Source organism: Lampris incognitus, chromosome 15, assembly GCF_029633865.1.
Source record: "Lampris incognitus isolate fLamInc1 chromosome 15, fLamInc1.hap2, whole genome shotgun sequence".
Lineage (NCBI taxonomy): Eukaryota > Metazoa > Chordata > Actinopteri > Lampriformes > Lampridae > Lampris > Lampris incognitus.
In genome coordinates, this window is record NC_079225.1 from 31149333 (window position 1) to 31173986 (window position 24654).

The 24654-nt window shown below is 43.2% G+C and overlaps 3 protein-coding genes across 3 annotated transcripts in view; 2 read left to right on the forward strand and 1 right to left on the reverse strand.

Moving 5' to 3' along the window:
• Positions 1–818: 818 nt before the first annotated feature.
• Positions 819–6054, reverse strand: wdcp (WD repeat and coiled coil containing). Its single transcript, XM_056295095.1, has 3 exons — positions 4129–6054; positions 3384–3504; positions 819–1462 (listed from the first exon to the last, which is right to left on the reverse strand). Exons 1-3 carry the CDS (start codon positions 6052–6054, stop codon positions 1257–1259), a joined length of 2253 nt encoding a protein of 750 aa, XP_056151070.1. The 3' UTR covers positions 819–1256.
• Positions 6055–6843: 789 nt separating this feature from the next.
• fkbp1b (FKBP prolyl isomerase 1B) lies at positions 6844–19721 on the forward strand. The gene is made up of 4 exons (XM_056294663.1): positions 6844–7292; positions 8189–8236; positions 18554–18666; positions 18902–19721. The coding sequence occupies exons 1-4, from the start codon at positions 7256–7258 to the stop codon at positions 19028–19030; spliced, it is 327 nt and encodes a 108-aa protein (XP_056150638.1). The 5' UTR covers positions 6844–7255; the 3' UTR covers positions 19031–19721.
• A 745-nt stretch (positions 19722–20466) lies between these two features.
• mmut (methylmalonyl CoA mutase) overlaps positions 20467–24654 on the forward strand; it is a 42621-nt gene continuing 38433 nt past the window's right edge. The window contains exon 1 of the mRNA XM_056294720.1: positions 20467–20517. The gene's annotated coding sequence lies outside the window, so the exon portion shown is untranslated. The remainder of the gene's footprint in view (positions 20518–24654) is intronic.

The window sequence follows — 24654 nt, forward strand, 5'->3', positions numbered from 1 at the left end:
GCCAGTATTTATTGATGGTATCAAATTATTGGGTTGATGAAATGACCTAAATAAATGACGTTGAGGTCGGTTGGTAGAATGAGTTGTTCTTTGCAAGATATATTATACCATGTCTTAACAGTAACAAAAAAAAATCATGCACAGGTATTAACTATATTTTTAATTCTAAAAATGCTACCAGAGCTCCAGTTTCCCCACCACGTGACTTCTCCTCCTCCTTCACATCAAACCGTCCTCTGAATGTCAGCTGACGTTCTCAACAACCTTCAGCGTCAATAGTTTACAGCAATGACAGGAAGACAAGGTTCATGCGTTTGAGTCTCACTCCCTCTAGTGTTGGGCTGTATTACTGCAGCGACTTCAATCAAGCGTGTCCTCGGAAATATTTTTAAAGATACACAAAATATTTGAGGGTTGTAACACAATGAAATAAAAAAAACGAAAAATCGTCTTGTAGGTCCTGCTCAGGGAACGCCTGAGGTTAACATTTTTGTTCAATACATCTAAATTTAAGTTTAGAGGCTTAAAAAATAATTCCTTGCAGTCTTGAGATGTCGCCTATGCTCACAATATAAGCTAATTTCAAACTAAGCAATTTAAATTTTAGTAAGCAAATAAGGAATACATTTGTGCCTTTAGATGTCAAAAATCACAATGCATCAAGTGATAAGGAAATCAATTTGCAAGTGACTATAGCTTTAATCCATTTGAATATATACCAAAAAAAGCCAGTAGTTACCTAAGGGAACACCACAAATGATGTATTAATATAATTCTATATTGAGCCTTAAGAGGCTGCACTATATTTTACTGCATTTTTTACAAATTTTAATTAAATCGTCCTAATTTTGTCCATCTTTGCAATTAAAATACAACACCCAACCAAACATACAGGAGTCAGTTGTCCAATTTCTTTTTAACTTGTTTGTGCACTTCCATAGCAAAGCATCTACACATAAACATCAATGTAAACATTCTGTTTGTCAAGGCAGCCCTTTAAAAAGTGCGACAGTTTCCCCGTACAAAAACATAATTTGTTAGAACTGAAAATGCAAGCGGTTAAACAGCGGCAGCTCTGCCTTGGTTGTCTCATTTTGGGCATCACCCCAAGTTTGTATATTTAATGAGTTTATTTTTTTGAGGTTCTACACATGTCCAGATGCTCCGTAGTTTCTGCCTATCCTTGTGTACTTGGAGCTTGTTGCAATTAATTGGGTATCGGGGGATACCACTGCAGGAGATCAAATGCTGAGGCGCTATGCTGAGGGCTCTGTGGTTGTGTTTGGACTTGTGGTTGTGTTGGTGCTGGGGACTGGACTGGGCGGGCAGGAGCTCTCTGGACTTCCAGGGGTCCGCAGGGTTGTCTTTCTTTTACCGTTCCGTACAGTGAGTTCTTCTTTGGGCTTGAAAGTCAAAGGCACAAAGCCGTCTGCATCTGCCACCAACACAATCCACAACGGTCCTAAAAAGAAAGCAGAGAGTTAGTTTAATGCAGTCTAAATTTCATTTAATTGGGGAAAGCTGAAGTGACAACTCAAGTGTCAGTTCAATTTTAAACCAAAGCATAATTTAACCATCGTGAATTAAAATCATCAGCTATAGCAGTCACCAGTAAGATCGTCATAGGCGTAATTTAAGTTGCAAAAATCAATTTCACTGTTGTCATGGTGTTGTATGCATCACTTTGGGACAGTCGGTGTGTGGTAAACTAACAACAAAAACAGTTCATGAGAGGGGTAGTAAGCTGCTTCTGTTTAAAACCTTGTAATCTCACCTAGGTCTAAGCTGTAATCATGTCCAATTATAGCACATGCACAACTACAGAAAAATACAGGACACTACAATATGTTGTCATAAGCTGCATATGAAAATAAGAGGTGCTTCACTTTGAAGGTAAAAATTTAAAAAAAAAACAACCTTATATGTAGGTAGTTTGTAGTGTGATGAAAAAAACCAAAGGATTCAGTTCTATATGTGGGCTACTTAGATGTCATGCTCCTCTGATGACATCCAGGTAACTTGGGATGGGAAACCCTCTGCGAAATGCCTGCTAAAATTACACACAGGGAGAGACTCTTTCCTAAGGACATGCCAAGAGTTTCCTCAAAGTGGCTTCGAGTTATAAAGCCTTTGTGCTATGTTTGCGCCCTGACATGGTTTAGCTGCAGTGGAGGAATGTCACATACAAGAGTTCAAGGAGGCAGTCTATATGATGAAGTATGGAGAAGACTGAGGTGATTATTTTAGGCTGCATGGGAAAATAAGAAACCACATTAATAGCACTACATTCTAAAAAATGACTGACAACTCCTTCAGTGTTATATGTCATGATTACTAGTTCATTGATGTCCTAATCTGTTGGTTACTACTTAGGAATATGCAACAAAGAAGCCCAAAACTTAAGCCAATGACACAATCAATCGCAATAGTTGGGCTCTGGGACCACCAGGCAATATATCGTTATAATGTTGATATTGGGATATGGGAATTATCCGGGATTTCGGTTATTGTATAACTGTAATCTTGCTTAAAAGTTGTCTTATCCTGGTCTTTAAGACTGTATTACAGTTAAGTGACACTGTTTTCTGAACTTATTAGACCGGTTTAGCCGAGTGAAATTAAAAATGAATGCATCAATGAGTTTAGTCGTCATAACCGCATTACTACTGATCATTTCTCAAAATTTAGTGGCGTGTAAATAACTTATGGTTATCCCCAAAATGTAGTCACATTACCAATATTCAGTCAAAAATATTGTCATATTCGGGCGTCCGGGTAGCATAGAGGTCTATTCCGTTGCCTATCAACTTGAGGATAACGGGATCGAATCCCGTGTTACCTCCAGCTTGGTCGGGCGTCTCTACAAACACAATTGGCCGCGTCTGCGGATGGGAAGCCAGATGTGGGTGTGTGTCCTGGTCGCTGCACTAGCGCCTCCTCTGGTCGGTCGAGGCGCCTATTCGGGGGGAGGGGTAATTGGAAGGAATAGCGTTATCCTCCCACGCGCTATATCCCCCTGGCAAAACTCCTCACTGTCAGGTGAAAAGAAGCGGCTGATGACTCCACATGTATTGGAGGAGGCAGGTGGTAGTCTGCAGCCCTCCCCAGATCGGCAGAGGGGGTGGAGCAGCGACCAGGACAGCTCAGAAGAGTAGGGTAACTGGCCAGGTACAATTGGGGAGAAAAAGGAGGGGAATCCCCCCCCCCCAAAAAAAATTGCATATTTGATTATGTCAATAATGCCCAGCCTTGTAATCAGCTATTATTGCAACGCTTCAGTGTGGAGCAGATAGAAAGATAAATTCACTTAGCATTTTGCACTGCAGGCCGTCCAAAAAAAAAAAAAAAAACTTGACTAGAACATCTGGGCAGGCCACACATACCATACATCATCTCCACAATGGAGAGGTTGAAGAGGTCCTGGAGGGCACGCAGACAAAGCTTCCCCTCGCACAGCAGCACGGGCCTCCGCTCGTCAATGAACACATTCTCTGACAATTGCTTCTGCACAAGGAGAGAGAGTGATGGCGAGAACAAAAAATAAATCAAGAAGAAGGAACAGTCAACGGGGGCATTTTCTTTCTGCGAGATAATTTTGTATAGGGAGACTGAATATTCATCAATGGAAATCAAATGGCCAGTGTCATAACTGCTTCCTATGCAGGTCATGCTTTGCATATGTGCCTGCCTAAAACACCTTGTGCACTCACTTCTGAGTGTCAAAACACAATTACTCCTATGTCACACCCCTTTGCCAATTCCATTAAGGGAGCTAGCTAATCCTTAAAGTGAAAGTTGTAGCTGAAGATAAAGTTGTTTAAGCCCCTAATGCTAAAGCCTTTTAATGAGCTAGATTTTACAGAGGGAGGGAATCTCTGTCATTGCCTACCACTGCATGACAGAAAACATACCATAACTTAACGTATTCCACTTGCTGATCAACTTTTATCCTACACTAGCAGTGGGGAATTCACTTTAATCATGGGTGGCTCCAATGAACAACTAACATTTTGAGAAAATTCAGTCACTTTTTACAGGAAAAAAATTTCAATTTATCATATACAATTTAAATACTCTTACAGTGATTAAGGCTGCTGCAAAGGCCAAAGGCCTAGAATAATCCCATACCTGACATGTAACATTGACGTAGGGGAATTCAGAAGTACTTGGGTAGACACTCAGGGCCTTCCTCCCATTCTGAGTATAATCTCTAATTTCTGTCAGGCACTGTTGTACATCTGCAAAGCGGTTAAAGAGCCTTTCCATGTTCTGAATCAAATGCTCCAGCGAGCGCTCCTTGGCCAAGCCAGAGGTCCTGTCAGGCATGGGCAGTGTGGACTCAGTGTGCAACTTGTCCGACGGCTCGTAGCGGGGCGAACTGGCCCGGCTGGATTCCCGACTGACCTGCCCCATTAACCCTAAATTGGCTATACGGCTGACGTGATCCATGTCGAAATTCTCTCTCTCAGTGATAGAGGAGGTGCTGGAATTGGCTTTGTCTGATGCTCGGTCAGAGAAGTCCACAGAGCTGGCAACGGGGCTGGGCTCACCACTCTTCAGCTCCTCCACCAACTTGTGCCTACTGCCCGGGGAGCGGACTACTCCGCCTCCAGGCAGCACCAAGTCCTTTATCCCCAGACGTTCCCTGTCATCCTTAGACAGGTGCTCTGAGTGCCTCCTAATCCCTGCTTGAAAATTAGAGGTGTTCTCAGGGTTGTGGACTGCAGAGGACGGCGTGATAGGGGTCTCTTGATCATACATCAAATCTTTGGCTATAATTCGTAGGATGTATTTATCTGTGTTGGAAGAAGGGAGGAAAGCAGGCTCATTGGACTTCTGCCTGCCAACCATCAGCAGCAGCATCTTGTCATTGAGGAAGCAGACACCTTTAGGCCTCTCATTCTTCTGCAGAGAGATCTGCTGGACGTTGGGCATGGCTGATGGTGTGATGCAGTACACCAGCACCATGTTACAGGTGTTGGATGCTACAGCAACAGTGGAACCCTGTGGATCAAAGGCTACAACGTCGGGGACCAGAATTCCTGGGATGCTAACTTTGCGAGTGGTGGTGACCTTCCGCTCATAGGTGACCAGGATGAGATGGGAAGAGTCCTGGCCAGAACCTGTCACTGTGTCCCGCCGACGCAGGTGGATGAGGGGACTGGGGTCAGAGCGACGGTGCCTGGCCAACAGATGGGTGAGATCTACGGGTCCCGAACTGGATGATATATATGGCCTATCAGATTCAATCGATCGCCTTCGTGAGTCCAGAAAACTTTCATTGTCTGACATGACCATGTGTGAGCCCTGGTTATGCAGGGACTCGGCTTCATTGGACAAATCAAAGGCTATGCCTGCATTCAGCCCACAGATTTTATCGAGAGGCAGCTCTGTAGCCACAGCCACCTGTGTGTCCCCCGTGGCTTCGATGGCACAGATGTAGCCTCCAATATCAAAGATGGGGCAGAAGGAACAAGCAACCAAACTCTTTTGAATATCATTCCAGATATAAGAATGGAGAGCACTGCCTATAGCCACCACCAGACGTGTGCCATCTTTAGTCCAACAGGCACAGTGGATCAGACCGCTGCCTTTGATGTCTGCTTTTACCCTCCTGTTGTCCACCCTGACAGAAAACAATACGGAGGTATCCTTCTTGGTCAGTACAGCCAGGATGTCCAGTCTAGGATGCCAGACACAGCCTTGAGAGAGCAGAGGGAAGGGCTCGCTCATCTCACAGGTTTGGGTACACAGCAGCTTGTTCTGTTCAAGGGCGCTCAGCTGCAGCTGCCAGACAGTGATGTGTTTCTTGTGCTGAACAGCCAGCAAGGCAGGGGAGCCAGCACAGCATAGTGGGCCCCAGAAGAGTCCAAAGACATGCTCAAACTGCCCAATAACATTGGTGTCCCCAAACTTCACCTCGCCGTTGACAAAGTAGAAAGACGTTAGGCAGATCTGCTTGCCATCTGTCCATGCTATCCCGTGCACAGGATGGATAGCTTGGTGGAGAGTGTTGAGACCGGTCCTTAGCAGCTTTGCCTTTCCAAGATCCATCCTGACGACGAAGAGTAGATTTGTTTAAAAAGAAGAGCAAAAATTATCACTTAAACCGCTGACATCTATGAAAGAGACAGTATCCGATCTGACATTGTTGTGCATAGGTCTGACTATCGCTACCTACACAGACTAAGAATAGGAAAAGCCTCTCCCGTGTCTCCTTCCAAGTACATGCTTTAATCCCCTTTTCTTATGTTGAGGCTATAATGGCGAGAGCTTATAGCTGCTTACTGCTCAATGACCTTAGTGTTGCATGTCCTAACACGATGCTGTTATACTTAGGGTACCGGGACACGCTATGAGAAAGTATGCATCCTCACATAATTGATTAAACCGTTGTGGGTCATAGCTATCGTTTCATTTAATGTTCCTGTCATGTCAGGTAATGTATAATAATATATAATATATAATGTAATGTATGATCATAAAAACCCCACCGAGTTAAAGCCCTAGAACATTTCCCTCTGCAACGAATGGGTTCGAAATCGTCCCCACCGCCGTAGAACAAGGATCTTGGCTGCCCTTGGAGCGTAGTTCAAACACTGTTAAGCGTGACTATGCATAAAATGCACCGATTTCCGCCCCATCTGTGGTCAATAAAATACTTCCAAAACACGGGATTTTACAATTAATATACCTTTTCGGTCCTGAATTTTGCGTCAAGGGGGTAAATTCGACTTCCTTTTACCAATTTTAATTCACGTTTCCCGGCTGCAGCGTCCCCACGCTGCCTCCCCCGGAAGCAACGTCGGTGAGCAGGCGCGATGGGACTTGAAGTTTGTTGCGGCTGGGGAGTTTATGCTCGTGCCTCACTCGAGGGCGCTGTCTGCTCGCCTCTAAATGTCACAGTTTTAAAGTTGTCGGGAAATTAAAAACTCGTAATTTCAGCACGCGGGGCGCACCCACGTGTTGTGATGAAAATAAATAAATAACTAAATAACAGACACGATACATCGCTACCGGTATCACCGAGAGCGCCGGATGAACAGCTGACTGCGGTGGGTGAAGACATTTTGGGGAGGGCGGTTGTGTATCTCGACACCGGTCTAACGTCTCTTCTGGTTGGCGCCATGCACACTAGCGGTCTGTGAGTAGATGGTTCCGCCGTAGTAGCCCGATCAGTTGCCGCAAAACATACATTGAATCGGTCGTACAGACTTGTATATGCGTTAGAGGCGACCTTCGAAGTAGAGCGACAATGGGTGTGGAAGTCGAAACAATATCTCCCGGTGATGGTGAGTAGATTTTCTTCACTTGTGCGCTTTATAGCGGGGGTATTGGCTTGCCCCCAAAGGCAGATAAGAGGCTAGCTAAAACAAGCAACGTCCCCCCCCCCCCTGGCTTTTAAGAATGAGACACATGAATTATGCAGCGCTTCATATCGCCGCGCAGAACGAATCGTCAATTGCGTCTTTCACGAATTTTCTGCACTTAACGTTAATGGCATGCTTAAATGGCACTGGTCAATTGATGCGCGATTCTGTAAGTTGGAAAATCTGATTGTGAATGTGAGTTTATGCAGATCACGTAGACGTATTAATGGAGACGTTGTGTATCGTTGAAGTTTTCTGCCTCGCACACGTTGTTTTTTTTCCAATATTTGTAAAGACCCCTCATTGACTACACTCATCCGCTACCCCCAGTCTTAATTTACATGCCTAACCTTAACCCTTACCCAGACATAATCCAGATTCTAACCTTAAACCTAAAATAGCTCCTTGCAGAAGTGAGGACCGGCCAAAATGGTTTCACTTTGCAAAAATGTCCTTACTTGTGGTTTAAAACTCAAATTGGTCCTTTAAGATGTATCTGAACAGGAGTACACACACACACACACACACACACACACACACTGCAGTCAGGGGCATTTGATAGGTGTCTCAGTTGGGAAAATTTGGCTATAAGGCTAAAGTTTCAAAATGAAACTATTGAGACTACAATATAAACTAACAGGCACAACACTGACTTCCATATGTCCAAGTGCACAAAGAGGATTTAGCATTCTTGCCATGAACACCCAGTCAGACTTAATCCAGCCATTGTTAATCTATGATCTTATTAGCGTGACAGTCTCTGAGATGTACAGACGTATGAATGCACGTCTTTATCTCTTCTTTTTTTTTCTCAACAGGAAGGACATTTCCAAAGAAGGGCCAGACATGTGTCGTTCATTACATAGGTAACTTGCTTTTTGCTGACGGATTGGTTTTGACAAATACGTTGCTAGACATTTCTCCCTGTCTGTCTGTTGAGACAGGAAATTTGTCCCTGCTTTCTTCCACAGTCTGGAGCACAACATGGCTCAGTAATCATGCAAGCTGTCTGCACAGATGCATACATGTGCACACCAGCGTTTCCACATAGTGTTTCAAAGATGCGTTGACACTACACCTAATAAATTCTCATTTCCTGTGGTTTGATGGAACAGGATAAAATTTTGTACACATGGGCATGCATGCATGCGCACATGCACACATACGTCTATATAAACAAACACACATACCCGCTTGCTTGGATTACCTTTTTATCATGTAAGCTTGCCCAATTTTAAAGGCGGAGCAGTAAAAAACAGAGCGATTTGGGAAATGAATCTGGGTTATTCAGTCCCTCGGGCATGGGAGTCCAGACAACTAGGTCAGACTGAAAGTAAACAAAACCTAGGTTACATGTCATCAGCCTGTCTGCGCATCTCAGTTTCTAGGCAGTTGTGTTACATGCTTTTTGGTCATGAATACGGAGTGGATAGTTTTGATATAAATGTATGTCTTTGTTTACATCTGTGAGTGTATAGATATGGCCAATCACTAATTCTTGTTTTCTCTGTGGTGTAATCTTCATTTACTACATGTCTGAAGTAAGATTTTTGAGGATGCATTTTACTGGGAAGTGATGAAAATAAATACATTTACTGCAAGGCTACTCTGACACTTCAATGTCATTCACAATATTTAGTTTCAGATGCGCTTGGTATGAGGCTCTGGTTTGGCTGGAATGGGGAATAGAGACTTAAAGATAGACAGACAGACAGACAGACAGGCACGCCAAGCTACTTTGGTGAACAGATGTTTTAATGTCTGTCTCTTAATAATCTCCCATAATCTGTTTTCTTAGATACTCTGTTTTCCTATTGGGTTTGACTCCCTGCAGAGATAAACAACTGCCATTATTTGTGCACATGAAACTACTTCTTTGGACCAGGGCGCTCCTTGTCCTTGGCCTTTGGCCTTATAGGACGGGGCTGTAGCTTAACATTGTGGCTTTTAAGTAGCATACATTTTTTTCAGGACACGCTTCAGAGTCACAAACAGGTTGGGATATTAAAAGCAGTCACCAGCCAAGTGCTGGTAAGCCTCTCTACCCTACCAGCTGATTTGGCAGGTCTGTCAGTGCAGGGAGGCAGCCCTTTAGCTGGAGTACCTGGGTTCATGCCCTGTTGTTGGCAGGCATCTCACCCATGTGACTTTCCTTGAGTAACATATTGAATCCTTCTTGACTTGGGTGTGCTCTTTCGTAGTTCTGCACTCTGCACTCTACTCTGCAAACTGGGGGGGGGTGGGGGATGGAGTAAGAAGTAATGCATCGACAAAATTTGTCTTTATTATTGTTATAATTTGGCAGGGGTGGTCTGGGTGGGTTACTTAGAGCCCAACGGAGCGCAAAGGGCCTAATGCCCAGGAAAACGAATCCAAGGCCAGGACTCTGGGCAAGTGATCAGAACAACAGGAAACAACAGGAAATAATACATGAGGACAAAAAATATGAGAAAATAGTCCGTAACCCCCCCCCCCCTTCCCAAAAATCTCTGATGAGGCTGAAAGGGGCTATGGGCACTAATTGAATTCCAAAATTGAACAGAAATTGCAAGCCAAATAATAATAACAGCCAGTAGTATTGTGAGTTTTTTGTTTTGTTTTTTTGTCCCATGAGGAAATACACTTATCAGTTTTGAAAAGTACAGAGAGCTCGGCCACAAGGCTGTAATATGCAGCATTAAGGGGAAGCTAATCACGATAGGATAGATATTGTGGTGGGCAGACACAAATGTATAGGAAATCAAAGAGCTCTATGTGCCAGGCCACGATAAAAATGAGGCGTTATTGCCAGGAGGAGCCAGGAGGAGCCAGGAGGAGTTAAGAAGGCATATAATCTCCTTTATCAAATCAGAGTATTTTATTTCATCAGACCTAGTAGTTATATCAAATATCATATGCTCCACATAGTAAGACCTCCCAGTGCCAGGGATGAAGTGGGAGGGGAGCAAAAAAACACTATCTGTCATGCCAAAGTGAAGCCTAACCTCCTAACCTGCAGTCTACCTGAAATTATTAAGCTTGAGACGGGCTGATATGTCTTTGGTGCCACAACGCTGATGGAGTGACAACACACTTGACAAGCAATAAGAGTTTGCTATGGATTTAAGACGTTAGCTCATCAGGTCGCAACTCTCCAGTCATTGAGCTGGTTGTCAGCGTGGTGTGGTACTATGTAATTCACCTTTCTTTTCAAGTTCAGGGAGAGGGATGCGTCAGACAGAAAGCTATGGAGGGCAAAAACCCACTGTGGCGATCCCTGAGAAACAGGGAACAAGCCGAAAGAAGAAGAATCATATAACAAACTATATTGCAACACTGTTCTACAATAATATCGATTGTTGTTTAACAGAAGCATCGCCACATCAGCATCACATTTCGTTGTGTGTCCTGCTGGAGTTGCTTCCAACACATGCGTGTTTACCGCAGCACCAGTGTTTGTGTTACCCGCTCAAAGAGACTGGAGAGTGTCTCCAACCATGCTAAAAATGCCAGTTAAAATGCCAGGTAGTGTTATGTAACCTAACTCAATGGTCCAGGTGGATAAAATAATGATTTCTTGAGGGGGTGGGGGGAAAGGTCACAGATTTCAGCTCTAAGTTTATCACCCAGTGGGATTCTATGTATGTACATAGGGTTGAACTATATTGAAAATAATCAACATTGCAATAATTTTGTTTCTGTGATATGTTTTGCAATACTAAAGAACAGAAAATTTCATAATTTCACCAAATAAATGGATCTTTTAACTTTCAAAGTTCCAATTTGAAACAATTTATCACAAGCAATGACTGGGGTTATTGAGAGGGGGAAATAAGGCAGTTTTCCAAGAAGTTGTTAAATCAGACTAAATTATATTATTTGTCAGATATACTACTACTACTACTACTACAACTGCTACTACTACTACTACTACTTTTGGTTGCTCCCATTAGGGGTCGCCACAGCAGATCATCCGTTTCCATTTCTTCCTGTCTTCTGCATCTTCCTCTTTCACACCAGCCACCTGCATGTCCTCCCTCACCACCTCCATAAACCTCCTCTTTGACCTTCCTCTTTTCCTTTTCCCTGGCAGCTCCATATTCAGCATCCTTCTCCCAATATACCCAGCATCTCTCCTCCACACATGTCCAAGCCATCTCAATCTTGCCTCTCTTGCTTTGTCTCCAAACCGCCCAACCTGAGTGGTCCCTCTGATATAATCATTCCTAATCCTATCCTTCTTCGTCACTCAGTGAAAATCTTAGCATCTTCAACTCTGTCACCTCCAGCTCTGCCTCCTGTCTTTTTATCAGCGCCACTGTCTCCAAATCGTATAACATAGCTGGTCTCACAATCATCTTGTAAACATTCCCTTTAACTCTTGCTGGTACCCTTCTGTCGCAAATCACTCTTCTCCGCCCACACCACCCTGCCTGCACTCTCTTCTTCACCTCTCTTCTGCACGCCCCGTTACTTTGGACAGTTGACCCCAAGTATTTAAACTCATACGCCTTCGTCACCTCCTTCTGTCTTGTTCCTACTGGCTTTCATTCCTCTTCTCTCCAGTGCATACCTCCACCTCTCCAGGCTCTCCTCAACCTGCACCCTACTCTCGCTACAGATCACAATGTCATCCGCAAACATCATAGTCCATGGAGACTTCTGCCTGATCTCGTCCATCAACCTGTACATCACCATTGCAAACAAGAAAGGGTTCAGAGCCGATCTGAGCCCTTCCTTGTTTGCAATCCCACCTCCACCTTGTAATCCCACCTCCACCTTGAATCCATCCGTCATTCCAACCACACACCTCACCATTGTCACACTTCCCTCATACATATCCTGCACCACTCCTACATACTTCTGTGCAACTCCCGACTTCCTCATACAATACCACAGCTCCTCTCTCGGCACCCTGTCATATTTCTCTAAATCTACAAAGACACAATGTAAATCCTTCTGGCCTTCTCTATACTTCTCAGTCAACATTCTCAAAGCAAACATCGCATCTGTAGTGCTCTTTCATGACATGAAACAATACTGCTGCTCGCTAGTCATCGCCTCTCCTCTTAACATAGCTTCTATTACCCTTTCCCATATCTTCATGCTGTGGCTGATCAACTTTATACCTCTGTAGTTGCTGCAGTTCTGCATATTGCCCTTGTTCTTGAAAATCGGTACCAGTGTACTTCTTCTCCACTCCTCAGGCATCCTCTTACTTTCCAAGATTATTTGTCAGATACTTAAGAGTATTTCTCTTCATGGGTAGTTGTAAAAGTAGACCTTGCTGGATTTTCTTTTCTATCAAGCAATTTGAGTTTTAGGGTGACCATAACTGATGGCCCCAATTTGCCTCACACTGCATCTTTTGCATTTTGACTATTGCACATATTTACACTGCCATGATGTCATTTCTGCGATAGTGCTCAGCCTTAAGCTGTAGGCCTTGTGCTTTGTGCATGAGCACACAAACATGCACACGAATACATGGAAACCACAGCGATGTGCAACCTTCTTACTTCTCTGGTAAAGGAGAGTTACATCCGCTGAAAGTTCCTAAATTTGCCCAGGGGATCACCACAACAAGATTCTCCCCTCCTGGTGTGAGGGGAGAGAGTCTTCCCAGACAGGGCAAATATAAATTATTAGAAAAGCTCTTCCTTCTCTTCTCTTCTGCCACATTCTGCCTTCCTCTGGCACTCCCGACCGCCTCTGAGTCTATTCATAGAGCAGCAGCAGTCAGCTAGCCAAGGTACCATCTGCAGTCCTGTGTCAGTGGCACGTCTCTCAACAATGCTTACAATACCGAGAGGAAAAGCTGCATGAGTAAAAAGCAAACATGTCTTTAAAAGAAAAAAAAAACACATAAAGTTGCTATCATTACACTTTTGTGTCATGGAGTATGGTAAGTTTGAGCATTCATTGTCAAGAATACCTCGTTCTGCACTTAAACACATACACATACTACCTACTACACAGTGTGTGTGTGTGTGTGTGTATATGTATATGTATAGAGTGAGAGAGAGGCTGTGTTGTACAGTTGCAGCCATGTATTGTTGACTGATGAGCTGCTAGAGAAGCTAATGGTCAAAGGAGAACTCTCGTATATCTTTTAAATCCAAGTCCTAATTTCCTATTGTTAGGAGTCAAACTGAGCGATGGGGAGCAGAATCTTTTAAGCTGATTCAATATTGAGCAAACTCGCATCAGCCGACTGCTGCACACCAAGCTGCATTGTAATCCCCAGAGACGATAGCGCCAGCCAAATAACACTCACTGAAGGGGCACTTTTTTGACACAAATGGACTCAGAATTTTATTGTAGCAAGTCTGTGAACACCTTCCAGTATAGTCAGTGCAGTGACAGAACTTTTTAACATTTTCTTTTTTGCACTTCTCTCTGTCTCACGCATCTGCTGTTGTCTTCCTGCAGCAACTCACTCCTCACGGGATCACAGTTATATGGCAAGTGCTATTGCCCCAAAGAATTATATTGCTGTCTGGGTGGCGTGGTGGTCTATTCCGTTGCCTACCAACACGGGGATCGGTGGTTCGAATCCCCGTGTTACCTCTGGCTTGGTTGGGCGTCCCTACAGACACAATTGGCCGTGTCTGTGGGTGGGAAGCTGGATGTGGGTATGTGTCCTGGTCGCTGCACTAGTGCCTCCTCTGGTTGGTCGGGGTGCCTGTTCGGAGGTGGGGGGGACTTGGCAATAGCGTGATCCTCCCATGCGCTACATCCCCCTGGTGAAACTCCTTACTATCATGTGAAAAGAAGCGGATGGCGACTCCACATGTATCGGAGGAGGCATGTGGTAGTCTGCAGCCCTCCCTGGATCAGCAGAGGGGGTGGAGCAGCTACTGGGGACGGCTCAGAAGAGTGGGGTAATTTGCCAAGTACAACTGGGGAGAATAAGGGGGGGGAATCTCCCCCTCCCCCAAAAAAGGATTATATTGCAGCTTGGTCCTCAGCACTACTAGCTTGCTCAATACTAAATCAATTCAGAAGGTTCTGTTGCCCATTGTGCAGTTTGACTCCTAATGATCGGAAAATAAGAATTGGGTTGAAAAATAACTGAGTTTTTTATGTGCCTTGCTCTTGGGCTTATCACCTGCAGTGGCTGTCAGAAAAGGAAAACGCTGTTTTGAGAATCTAATCCAGACACCCTCACACCAAGAGCACTCTAACTTTCTGGCTGTGGCTACAGAAGGAAAGCAGAAGACTGCTCCGTATAGGTCATTGTCAAGAAGACTAGTATGGAGTTTTCATGATCATTGACATCCAACTTGGGCCTCAGGTGACGGAGAGCATAGTGGGTCTCCATTGACAAGAAACAGCAGCAGTTTGTAAGCATGTGGCTCACTGGAATGCAGATGTGATGATGTCATGTCTAAAACAGGACGTCATTCCTTACCATGTATGAAGCCATCTCCTCACCATGAAACGTGATGAAGTGGAACCCTACTGGCACTCAGCTGGAGTGCCACAGAAATAGACCGAAACACCAAGCTTTAATTTGGGAGACGGCAAACCCTCTACTTTCAGGGGAGAGTGCTGTGGTGGGACACTGAGTGAGGTAGAAGTTGAACACTAAGTATCTGGCTTATCTGCATTTAACTCCCCATTGACAACTGAAGATGCTGTTTGTAATGCTGTGACTGAGTGCTGAGTTAGAAAGGTGTCAAAATGATTATCGCTGTAGTAGGTCAGAGGGGCAATATGGATCCATTGTAGCCCAACTGCAAAATAACTTACAAGCAAAAAGTAGGACGTTGACGTGTTGTTCTAGGTCCGATGGGTAACATGGTTTATTTCCAGTGGTGGTGGTAGTTATAACTGTTAACACCCAGTTCACAGTTTCATCATAACTGCACGATATTGCCTACTCATTATAAGTGTCTCTGAACGAGACTGTCTACAAATGCCTTAAAAGTGAACGCATTCCATCTCTGAGCACCAAAGTATTTTGTTTTATTTCAAATTCATTCAAGCTATTGTTCATCTCTCTAATTTACTATTAACACTGAAGATTGCAGGGGTACTGCACACCTGAATCCTCTTTTCTTCTGTCACCCTTACTACCCTCTGGGCTTAGCTGAATTGTGAACATAGAGCTCTGTGCTCTTTGATTTTTGGATTTAAACTTGCACAGGTTTCATTTGAGCATCCATCATAATAGGGCTGAAAATATTGGGCAGGGGGGTAATCAATATTGTGATATTTTGTCTATTATGATATGAAGGCTATTGTATTAAAGAATAAAAAGGAATTCCGTAAATTTCACCGGATGGAAGAAATATGACAGCTGTCCAATATGTCATTAAACCACACTAAATTATATTATTTGTCAGATGCCGAAGATTATTTTCCTTCACAAATAGTCATAAAATAGCAGCCCTTGCTAGATTTAGTTTTTTACCAAGCAAAAAGAGTTTTAGACTCACGTGACTAATGGGCCCAATTTGCCTTACATTGGCTCCTTTGCAGTGTGACTATCGCACGTCTGTTTTGCAATGTCAATTCAGAAATGAGATACTGTTCAGCCCTGCATCATATACATACACATCAGAGTTGCCCGTCCAAGTGTTCACTGACCTACCTAAACACTAACACACAAGTACTCAGAATTGAGAACCAGCTTGATGAACAGTGATTTGTCTGATGACTAGATCTCTGTTAGAACCTTAAATAGGCAATAAACCTATTTCAGGTTTATTACCTTAAATAGGTAATAAACCTTAAATAGGTAATTTAATTACCTATTTAAGGTGATTAAGGTCTTTAATTTTAGCTGAAAATTTAACTTTTTTCCTAGGTTAGTAGAACCAATTGCCTCTTGGCCTGTTGAGGGAGAAAATCCCTCTGACTGACTCTTGATGTGGAAACCGATTGTGCAGTAGTCTGACTTCACAGGGCAGAAACTGAAAATTTATTACAAGCTATCATTCAGAGGTGCATCTCTGATTTCCCTGGTTTTAGAGACTCACCCCCCCTTCCAAAAATATAGACACAGCTTAGTGCCTCCTCAAAAGGGCCTCCAAACAACGACAAATATCCATGGGGCGGCCTGGCTCCTGCCTGCGTTTTTGAATGCAGAAATAAGCAGACTGGTGGGATTGGGAGTCATTGTTTCAGTCACTTGAGCTAATATCAGCATCCCCTGCTGATATTTACTAGTCAATTTACATTTCAGGAAAGTAGAAATATAACACACTTTCAACAAAAGCGTCCACTAAATGGCATATTCTTTGACGATACCCCCCTCTAAGCAGACCAGCCTACTAAAATGGTCAGAAAATTGCTGATAATATGGGTCACTTAGAGGCTGAGACCACATCCACAATGTATCTGTGCTACCCCTTGTCCTGATTATGATGAAATCTGTTCTGATTATGTCTCCTCCCCAGGCTCCGAGTTTGTCAGCTTTGATATATAGACAAAGTATGAGCAAGTCTTTTTCTGTTGACACATGCGTATTTGCAGTGGTGAAATGTGCCCAGCATGTATGTAAAGTGCGTGTTGCAGACAGATAGCTTTACGCACGCTATCTCATTTCATGGAAGCCACCGAGGCTGCTCGGCTGGCTCCTGTCCTAGACAGGGCAGGGCCTGAGACAGAGATATAGTAAACGGTGTAAAAATAACCCTTTGAGGCCAGAGCTTACGGTTCTCACGCCACTTAGGACAGAGTCTGGATGTTAGTCTCAGGGAGGGAAATGGCCCTGCTGTATTTTCACCGACAGACCCCACCCCTGTTTAGCTGCCGGAAGAATGATAACAGCAGTGCTAGAAGAGTGGAGCCATGCTGAGCTAGTCCATTGGATGGTTGCTTATTTTTCTTCCCCGCCGAGCAATGTAGTGGATTCTGAGAGAGCCCTTTGTGAGACATTTAGCATAGCTTTCACCATGGTACGCTGTGTTGAGAGAAATTATTACTCATGAGCAAGATGTTGGCGTTGTAGCAATGTAAAACATTTTAGCATAATGAATTTCGCCTTTTGTAGGAGAGTCTCAGTGATGTGAAATCTCTGTGGGAAAATAGTAGCAGGTGGTAGTCGCCGTGGTGTGTGTGCACCTGGTGACTCCTGGCTGGTCCTGTGCCCAGCTCACTGATATCTGGGTGACAGTGCTTCTTGGAAGCCATGGACCCACTAAGTTTAGAGAGAGTGAAAGGGGAGAACCCGTACAGTACAGAGATTCATTTGAGTAGATGCACAAGCCCCCCGATGTTTGAATTCAAGTCAGTGCACACGTTATAATGCCAACCATTTATGCTTAAGGTATTCTGTCATTTGGGAGCGATAAATTACATGGCTATCGCATGATAAACTCCCAGATGGCAAGTAAGCAATGGTGATTTTTTTTGGGGGGGGGGGGGTTTGCTGAATGTTTGCTGAATGTTCAGAGGGCTGAGTGGAGCTTAATTTTTATTTTGACATTTCTGCCTTTTTGGATAGAAAGTGGCACTAGAATATATGACATGCGGCCAAATTTGAACTGATGACTTAATGTTAGTAACTCTTAATTCACCAACACCTCTTATGCACACATGAGGTCTGTCTAAAGAAATCCTGGGTGCTATTCCCTCTCTCCTGGTTTTAGTTACCCAGACGAGCTGTCTTCAGCACCCAGTGTCTCGCTTCGCCGTAGGAAGTGTTTAATGGGCCTAATGATGTTATCATGCTTGAAAGGCCCACACTGTCAAAGAACTCATTCCCATACTGCACTGCCTCTGTTCCCCATCTCTCCCTGTGGTTAGATGCAGGAAAGCAGTGGCCTACTTAACTTCAAAAATAATCCACCGAACCAGGCCAAAGCTTCCTGTTTCACATTGCAGTTGTTCACTTGGGTAATTGAACCAAGCTTAAGTTCTTGATAAGAGACTCACTACAGCAATCCCTAGTTTGGAAGCCATCCTTGTTTTTGTTTTTGTTTTTTTCTGAAAGCAATCCACCTCCTTTCGTTTCAGTTATCGTTGGAAGGGGGTGCACATAGACTTAGTATTATTTAGTAATGTCCTATTTAGCTTTATTGTGTGAAGGTTAGATGGTATGAATTATAGTAACAGTTGCTGCATACTAACAGTTTATAGCTGTGATGAAATGTTGATTTTGGCATCTGTTTTGCACTGAATTGAAAAAGGAAATGGCTCATTGACACTATCAAGCATCCTTCTGTTTTGACACTTGATTTTCCCTCTGGTAGGTATGCTGCAAAATGGAAAGAAATTTGACTCCTCTCGAGACAGAAACAAGCCCTTCAAGTTCAAGATTGGACGGCAGGAAGTCATTAAGGGATGGGAAGAAGGAGTAGCACTGGTATGTAAGGAAAGCAAAAGTGGTGTCTCCTTGAGAGGTTTAACCAGTCACTTCATACATTTGTTACATATACAGTACAAATATACTATATACGACACATTTTACAAGTAGAGATATAATTCATTTGAATGACCATCTATTTCTTGGATTATTTCAGCTGTGTGATCATATTGTATTGTATTGTCAGTTATTATATTATCAATCAGTCCTGCTCTTCTTTCTTTCCATTCTGAAGATGAGCGTGGGTCAAAGGGCCAAGATCTCCTGTACGCCAGACATGGCTTATGGAGCAACAGGCCACCCCGGGGTCATCCCTCCGAATGCCACACTCATCTTCGATGTGGAGCTCCTCAAACTGGAGTGATGTGTGCAAGTTCAAAGGTTAAAGGTTAATTGGGCTGCTTTTTCCACCACCTATCCTCAAGGGGGAGACCAATACTGACCACTGCTTCCCACAACCCAGCTACAGTTTTTCCCTTTGAGTTCAACCATCTTCAGCTCAGTGTTATAAGTATCTATATTGCTGCTTTGTTGCCAACTTGTCAAAAATAAAAAGTGCAAGAGGGTTTTTAAACTTTTTACACACACACACACAGACACACACACACACACCACCAGAGTTTTGCCCTTTGTCTTAACATTTGTCAGTTGGTTTACCCATAGGCCTGTGCTTTATTTGTTTTATTTCATGTTAGGTTGTAAATTTTGTTGAATCAACAAAGAATCATCCTATGGAAGCCGTACTGCATTGCAATCTAAACATATAGCCTTACAGTTTTAAAAGCAGAGAAAAGGGTACACTTTGAAAGTACAGTGCTTCCCTGCATGTTAACTGGGCATTAACAACCACTCTGCATTGACACTTTGATAAAGGTCTGTCCTGCTGAATGCTATGAATGACGTTGCTGTGTTTAGTATATTTTATATCCCTCATAAACATTTACTGCAATTGTACCGCAGAAGGAATCCAAATCCAATCCTCTACAGGACTCTTATGAGCCATGGCTACTATGACCGTTTTATCGATCGATTCTTAATAAACATGGCGAGCACTGTATGTGTCTATGTCTATTTAATGTATGACATGTCTTGAATTTTACAAATATGACTTTTTCTTGCATTTTATTATACAGAGTTAAAAGAGCAAATAACATCACAGCCAGAATACACAAAAAGAATACACCAAAAATTAGAAAGTACAAAACAATTGAAGTACTGTACATCCATCCATCCATCCATTATCCGAACCGCTTGTCCTGCTGACAGGGTCGCGGGGATGCTGGAGCCTATCCCAGCAGTGACTGGGCGGCAGGCGGGGAGACAGGGTAGGGCCATCACACAGGGCGTCCGCGACCGGACGAACAGCGCCACACTGCCGCTGCAACCCACATTGTGGTCGGAGAGGGGGATTACATCCGAACGGGCACCGGACAAGTTAATCAAATTTCGTCCCTCACATACTTTCTTTTCTAGACAAATTTTATAAATCAAGATTATCCAGTAAAACAGAGATTTTGTAATATATCAGTCTATACGTATAATAAGACACTAAATTCTTTAAGATAATAAATAAAACTGGTATTAAACCAAAGAGGAGATGTTTTTGATTAGTCGCGGGAGTAAAAACCTTTCACGCATATGCCACGACGTCTCCTGGTGGTCAGTTTCTTAACATGCAGACGACCGCTTCAGGACTGTGCGAGCTTTATTTATATTTACATCCGGTATCAACGGTCAAAGGTCAGCCACTCCATAGTGGCTGACGATTGGCTGAGCTAATGTTACAAACGCCATTGGTTGGACGAAAACACACCCTTCGTGTGAAGTCTGCAGAACACAACAAACGACAAGGTCAGACTTTTTGACTTTTCAGTATGATATTCGTAATCTGAGCTCTGCTGATGTTACGCGTGTCCTGTGTAGCTTCCCATATACTCACCTGTCGCCGTAAATGAAGGCGAAGATCTTTGTTTATAGCTGTCCCTTTGCGGATCCTCAGTGCTACGATGGCTAGCAAGCATAACGCTACACGTTTAGCCCCTCTTGTGAAATAGACGTCTTGCAAGCCACTACCAAGTCATACCGTCACGATGACTTATTAAAAGGGTTTCTAATGAGCTGTGATGGTTTTTGTTATCTGCTGAGTGGGACGGTATAGACAAGATACTGAGAACGCTGCAGCCCACATACGACAGTGAAATGGTTCCTGGTGGGTGACGATATCACCTACACGCACACACATGTATATATATATATATATATATGCCGCCCAATGACTGCTGGAATAGGCTCCAGCATCCCCGCGACCTGAGAGCAGGATAAGCGGTTCAGATAAGTCAAGTAAATTCTTTAATAGACAGCACAAGCCTGTTTCATGCCATAAGCAATCATCAGCTGTTGACCCCCCCCCCCCCACACACACATATTACATTACATTACAGTCATTTAGCCGACGCTTTTATCCAAAGCGACTTAAAAAAAGTGCATTTAACGTAGGAAATCAGGAGAACTACTAGTCATCAGAGGTCATAAGTGCATCTAAACAAGCATCTAAGAGCAAAACCAGTCCTAAAGTAAAAGTGCAAGAAAGAGATTTTTATTTTTTAAAAATGAGTGAATCCAATAAGTGCTAAGAACAAGTAACAGGGTAGTAGTTCTTGAAGAGGTGAGTTTTCAACCTGTGCCGAAAGATGGGCAGCGACTCCACTGTCCTGACATCAGTGGGGAGTTCATTCCACCACTGTGGGGCCAGGACAGAAAAGAGCCGTGACCGGGTCGATCGGCAGCAGGGGCCTCTGAGCGACGGGGCAACCAGGCGTCCCGAGGCAGCAGAGCGAAGAGGTTGGGCGGGGGTGTAGGGCTTGACCATGGCCTGGAGATAGGAAGGCGCTGTTCCTTTCACTGCCCTGTAGGCTAGCACCAGAGTCTTAAACTGGATGCGAGCAGCTACTGGGAGCCAGTGTAATGACATGAGAAGGGGAATTGTGTGGGAGAACTTAAGGTGGTTGAACACCAGACGAGCTGCAGCTTTCTGAACAAGCTCCATAGGTCTGATGGCTGATGCTGGGGCGCCAGCAAGGAGGGAGTTGCCGTAGTCCAGCTAGGAGATGACCAGAGCCTGGATGAGGACCTGTGCCGTCTTGTCGGTGAGGAATGGGCGAATCCTCCTGATGTTATAGAGGAGAAATCTGCACGAGCGAGCAACCGATGTAACGTTTGCAGCAAACGACAGTTGGTCGTCCAGGATCAGACCTAGATTCCTCGCAGTCCGAGTTGGCATCACCACGGTATTGTCAGTGGTGATGGCCAGGTCTCGGTGCGGGCAACCTTTCCCCGGGAGGAACATCGGTTCTGTCTTGTCCAGATTGAGCTTCAGGTGGTGTGTCGCCATCCACTCCGAGATGTCAGTCAAGCACGCAGCAATGCGTGTCTCTACTTGTGTGTCAGAGGGAGGAAAGGACAAGATCAGCTGCATGTCATCGGCATAACAATATATATATATATAGATAGATAGATAGATAGATAGATAGATAGATAGATAGATAGATAGATAGATAGATAGATAGCGTTTTTTTTCCGGAAACGGTCAATGGTGTTGATAAAAGTGCTCAACAAAAGTTTTATTCCCTATATATATATATAAATATATGGGGGGGGGGCGGGACGTTAATAAGTTCCAGACTGACAAGCAGGTGCTGACTAACCAACCAGACATTGTGGTGGTCGACAAGAAACAGAAGACAGCAGTAGTGATCGATGTAGCAATCCAGAGCGATGGCAACATCAGGAAGCAAGAGCATCAGAGGCTAGAGAAATACCAAGGGCTGAAAGAACAACTAGATTGGATGTGGAAGGTGAAATCCACAGTAGTAATAGGAGCACTAGGGGCTGTAACCCCCAAACTGGGACAGTGGCTCCAGCAGATTTCAGGAACAACATCTGAGACAGGCTTGTACTGTCTCATAAAGAATTTACTTGACTCACTGGATTATTTTGCTCCTTATTTGTTGAGCACTTCCCCTACTGTTGAGTGTTCATATATATATATGGGTTTGGTAGATTATTTCTTTGTTGTAACAATGCTTCTTGGCAATAAATCTTATATCAGACACCTGATTGTCAGCACCTGGGGTACCAGAAGCTCAAAACAAGAGTCAATAGCAACAGCAAAACAAGCTGTTTGGCATTGACAGAGAAGATTTGGCAAATTTTTCAAGGGCGCAACCCACATACTCAGCTCTGCTGCTCATCCCATAAATGCATGTTTCTTACAAATGTGGCACCATTTAAAAGGGAAATAGACAGGCTTTCCAACGGTATACGATTTATTGCCAAGAAGCATTGTTACAACAAAGAAATAATCTACCAAACACAAATTTCCTTACTTTTTGTGCTATATATATATATATATATATATATATATATATATATATATATATATATATAGTGTTTTTTTCTCCGAAACCGTCAGTGGTGTTGTTATAAGTGCTCAACTAATGAGGAGCGGAATATCAATACAGATACAGGGGAAAAATACAATACATAGCAGTACAAGTACAGGCTTCTACTGCTATGTATTTAAAAAAAACAATCTTACATTTATATATATATATATATATATATATATACACTACCGTTCAAAAGTTTGGGATCACCCAAACAATTTTGTGTTTTCCATGAAAAGTCACACTTATTCACCACCATATGTTGTGAAATGAATAGAAAATAGAGTCAAGACATTGACAAGGTTAGAAATAATGATTTGTATTTGAAATAAGATTTTTTTTACATCAAACTTTGCTTTCGTCAAAGAATCCTCCATTTGCAGCAATTACAGCATTGCAGACCTTTGGCATTCTAGCTGTTAATTTGTTGAGGTAATCTGGAGAAATTGCACCCCACGCTTCCAGAAGCAGCTCCCACAAGTTGGATTGGTTGGATGGGCACTTCTTTGAGCAGATTGAGTTTCTGGAGTATCACATTTGTGGGGTCAATTAAACGCTCAAAATGGCCAGAAAAAGAGAACTTTCATCTGAAACTCGACAGTCTATTCTTGTTCTTAGAAATGAAGGCTATTCCATGCGAGAAATTGCTAAGAAATTGAAGATTTCCTACACCGGTGTGTACTACTCCCTTCAGAGGACAGCACAAACAGGCTCTAACCAGAGTAGAAAAAGAAGTGGGAGGCCGCGTTGCACAACTGAGAAAGAAGATAAGTACATTAGAGCCTCTAGTTTGAGAAACAGACGCCTCACAGGTCCCCAACTGGCATCTTCATTAAATAGTACCTGTTAGAGCCTGTTTGTGCTGTCCTCTGAAGGGAGTAGTACACACCGGTGTAGGAAATCTTCAATTTCTTAGCAATTTCTCGCATGGAATAGCCTTCATTTCTAAGAACAAGAATAGACTGTCGAGTTTCAGATGAAAGTTCTCTTTTTCTGGCCATTTTGAGCGTTTAATTGACCCCACAAATGTGATGCTCCAGAAACTCAATCTGCTCAAAGAAGTGCCCATCCAACCAATCCAACTTGTGGGAGCTGCTTCTGGAAGCGTGGGGTGCAATTTCTCCAGATTACCTCAACAAATTAACAGCTAGAATGCCAAAGGTCTGCAATGCTGTAATTGCTGCAAATGGAGGATTCTTTGACGAAAGCAAAGTTTGATGTAAAAAAAATCTTATTTCAAATACAAATCATTATTTCTAACCTTGTCAATGTCTTGACTCTATTTTCTATTCATTTCACAACATATGGTGGTGAATAAGTGTGACTTTTCATGGAAAACACGAAATTGTTTGGGTGATCCCAAACTTTTGAACGGTAGTGTATATATATATATATATATATATATATATATATATATATATATATATATATATATATATAATCCAGTTAGTCAAGTAAGTTTTATGAGACAGTACAAGCCTGTTTCATGCTATAAGCAATCATCAGCTGTCAATGAAAACATTTTTCATTGACAGCTGATGAT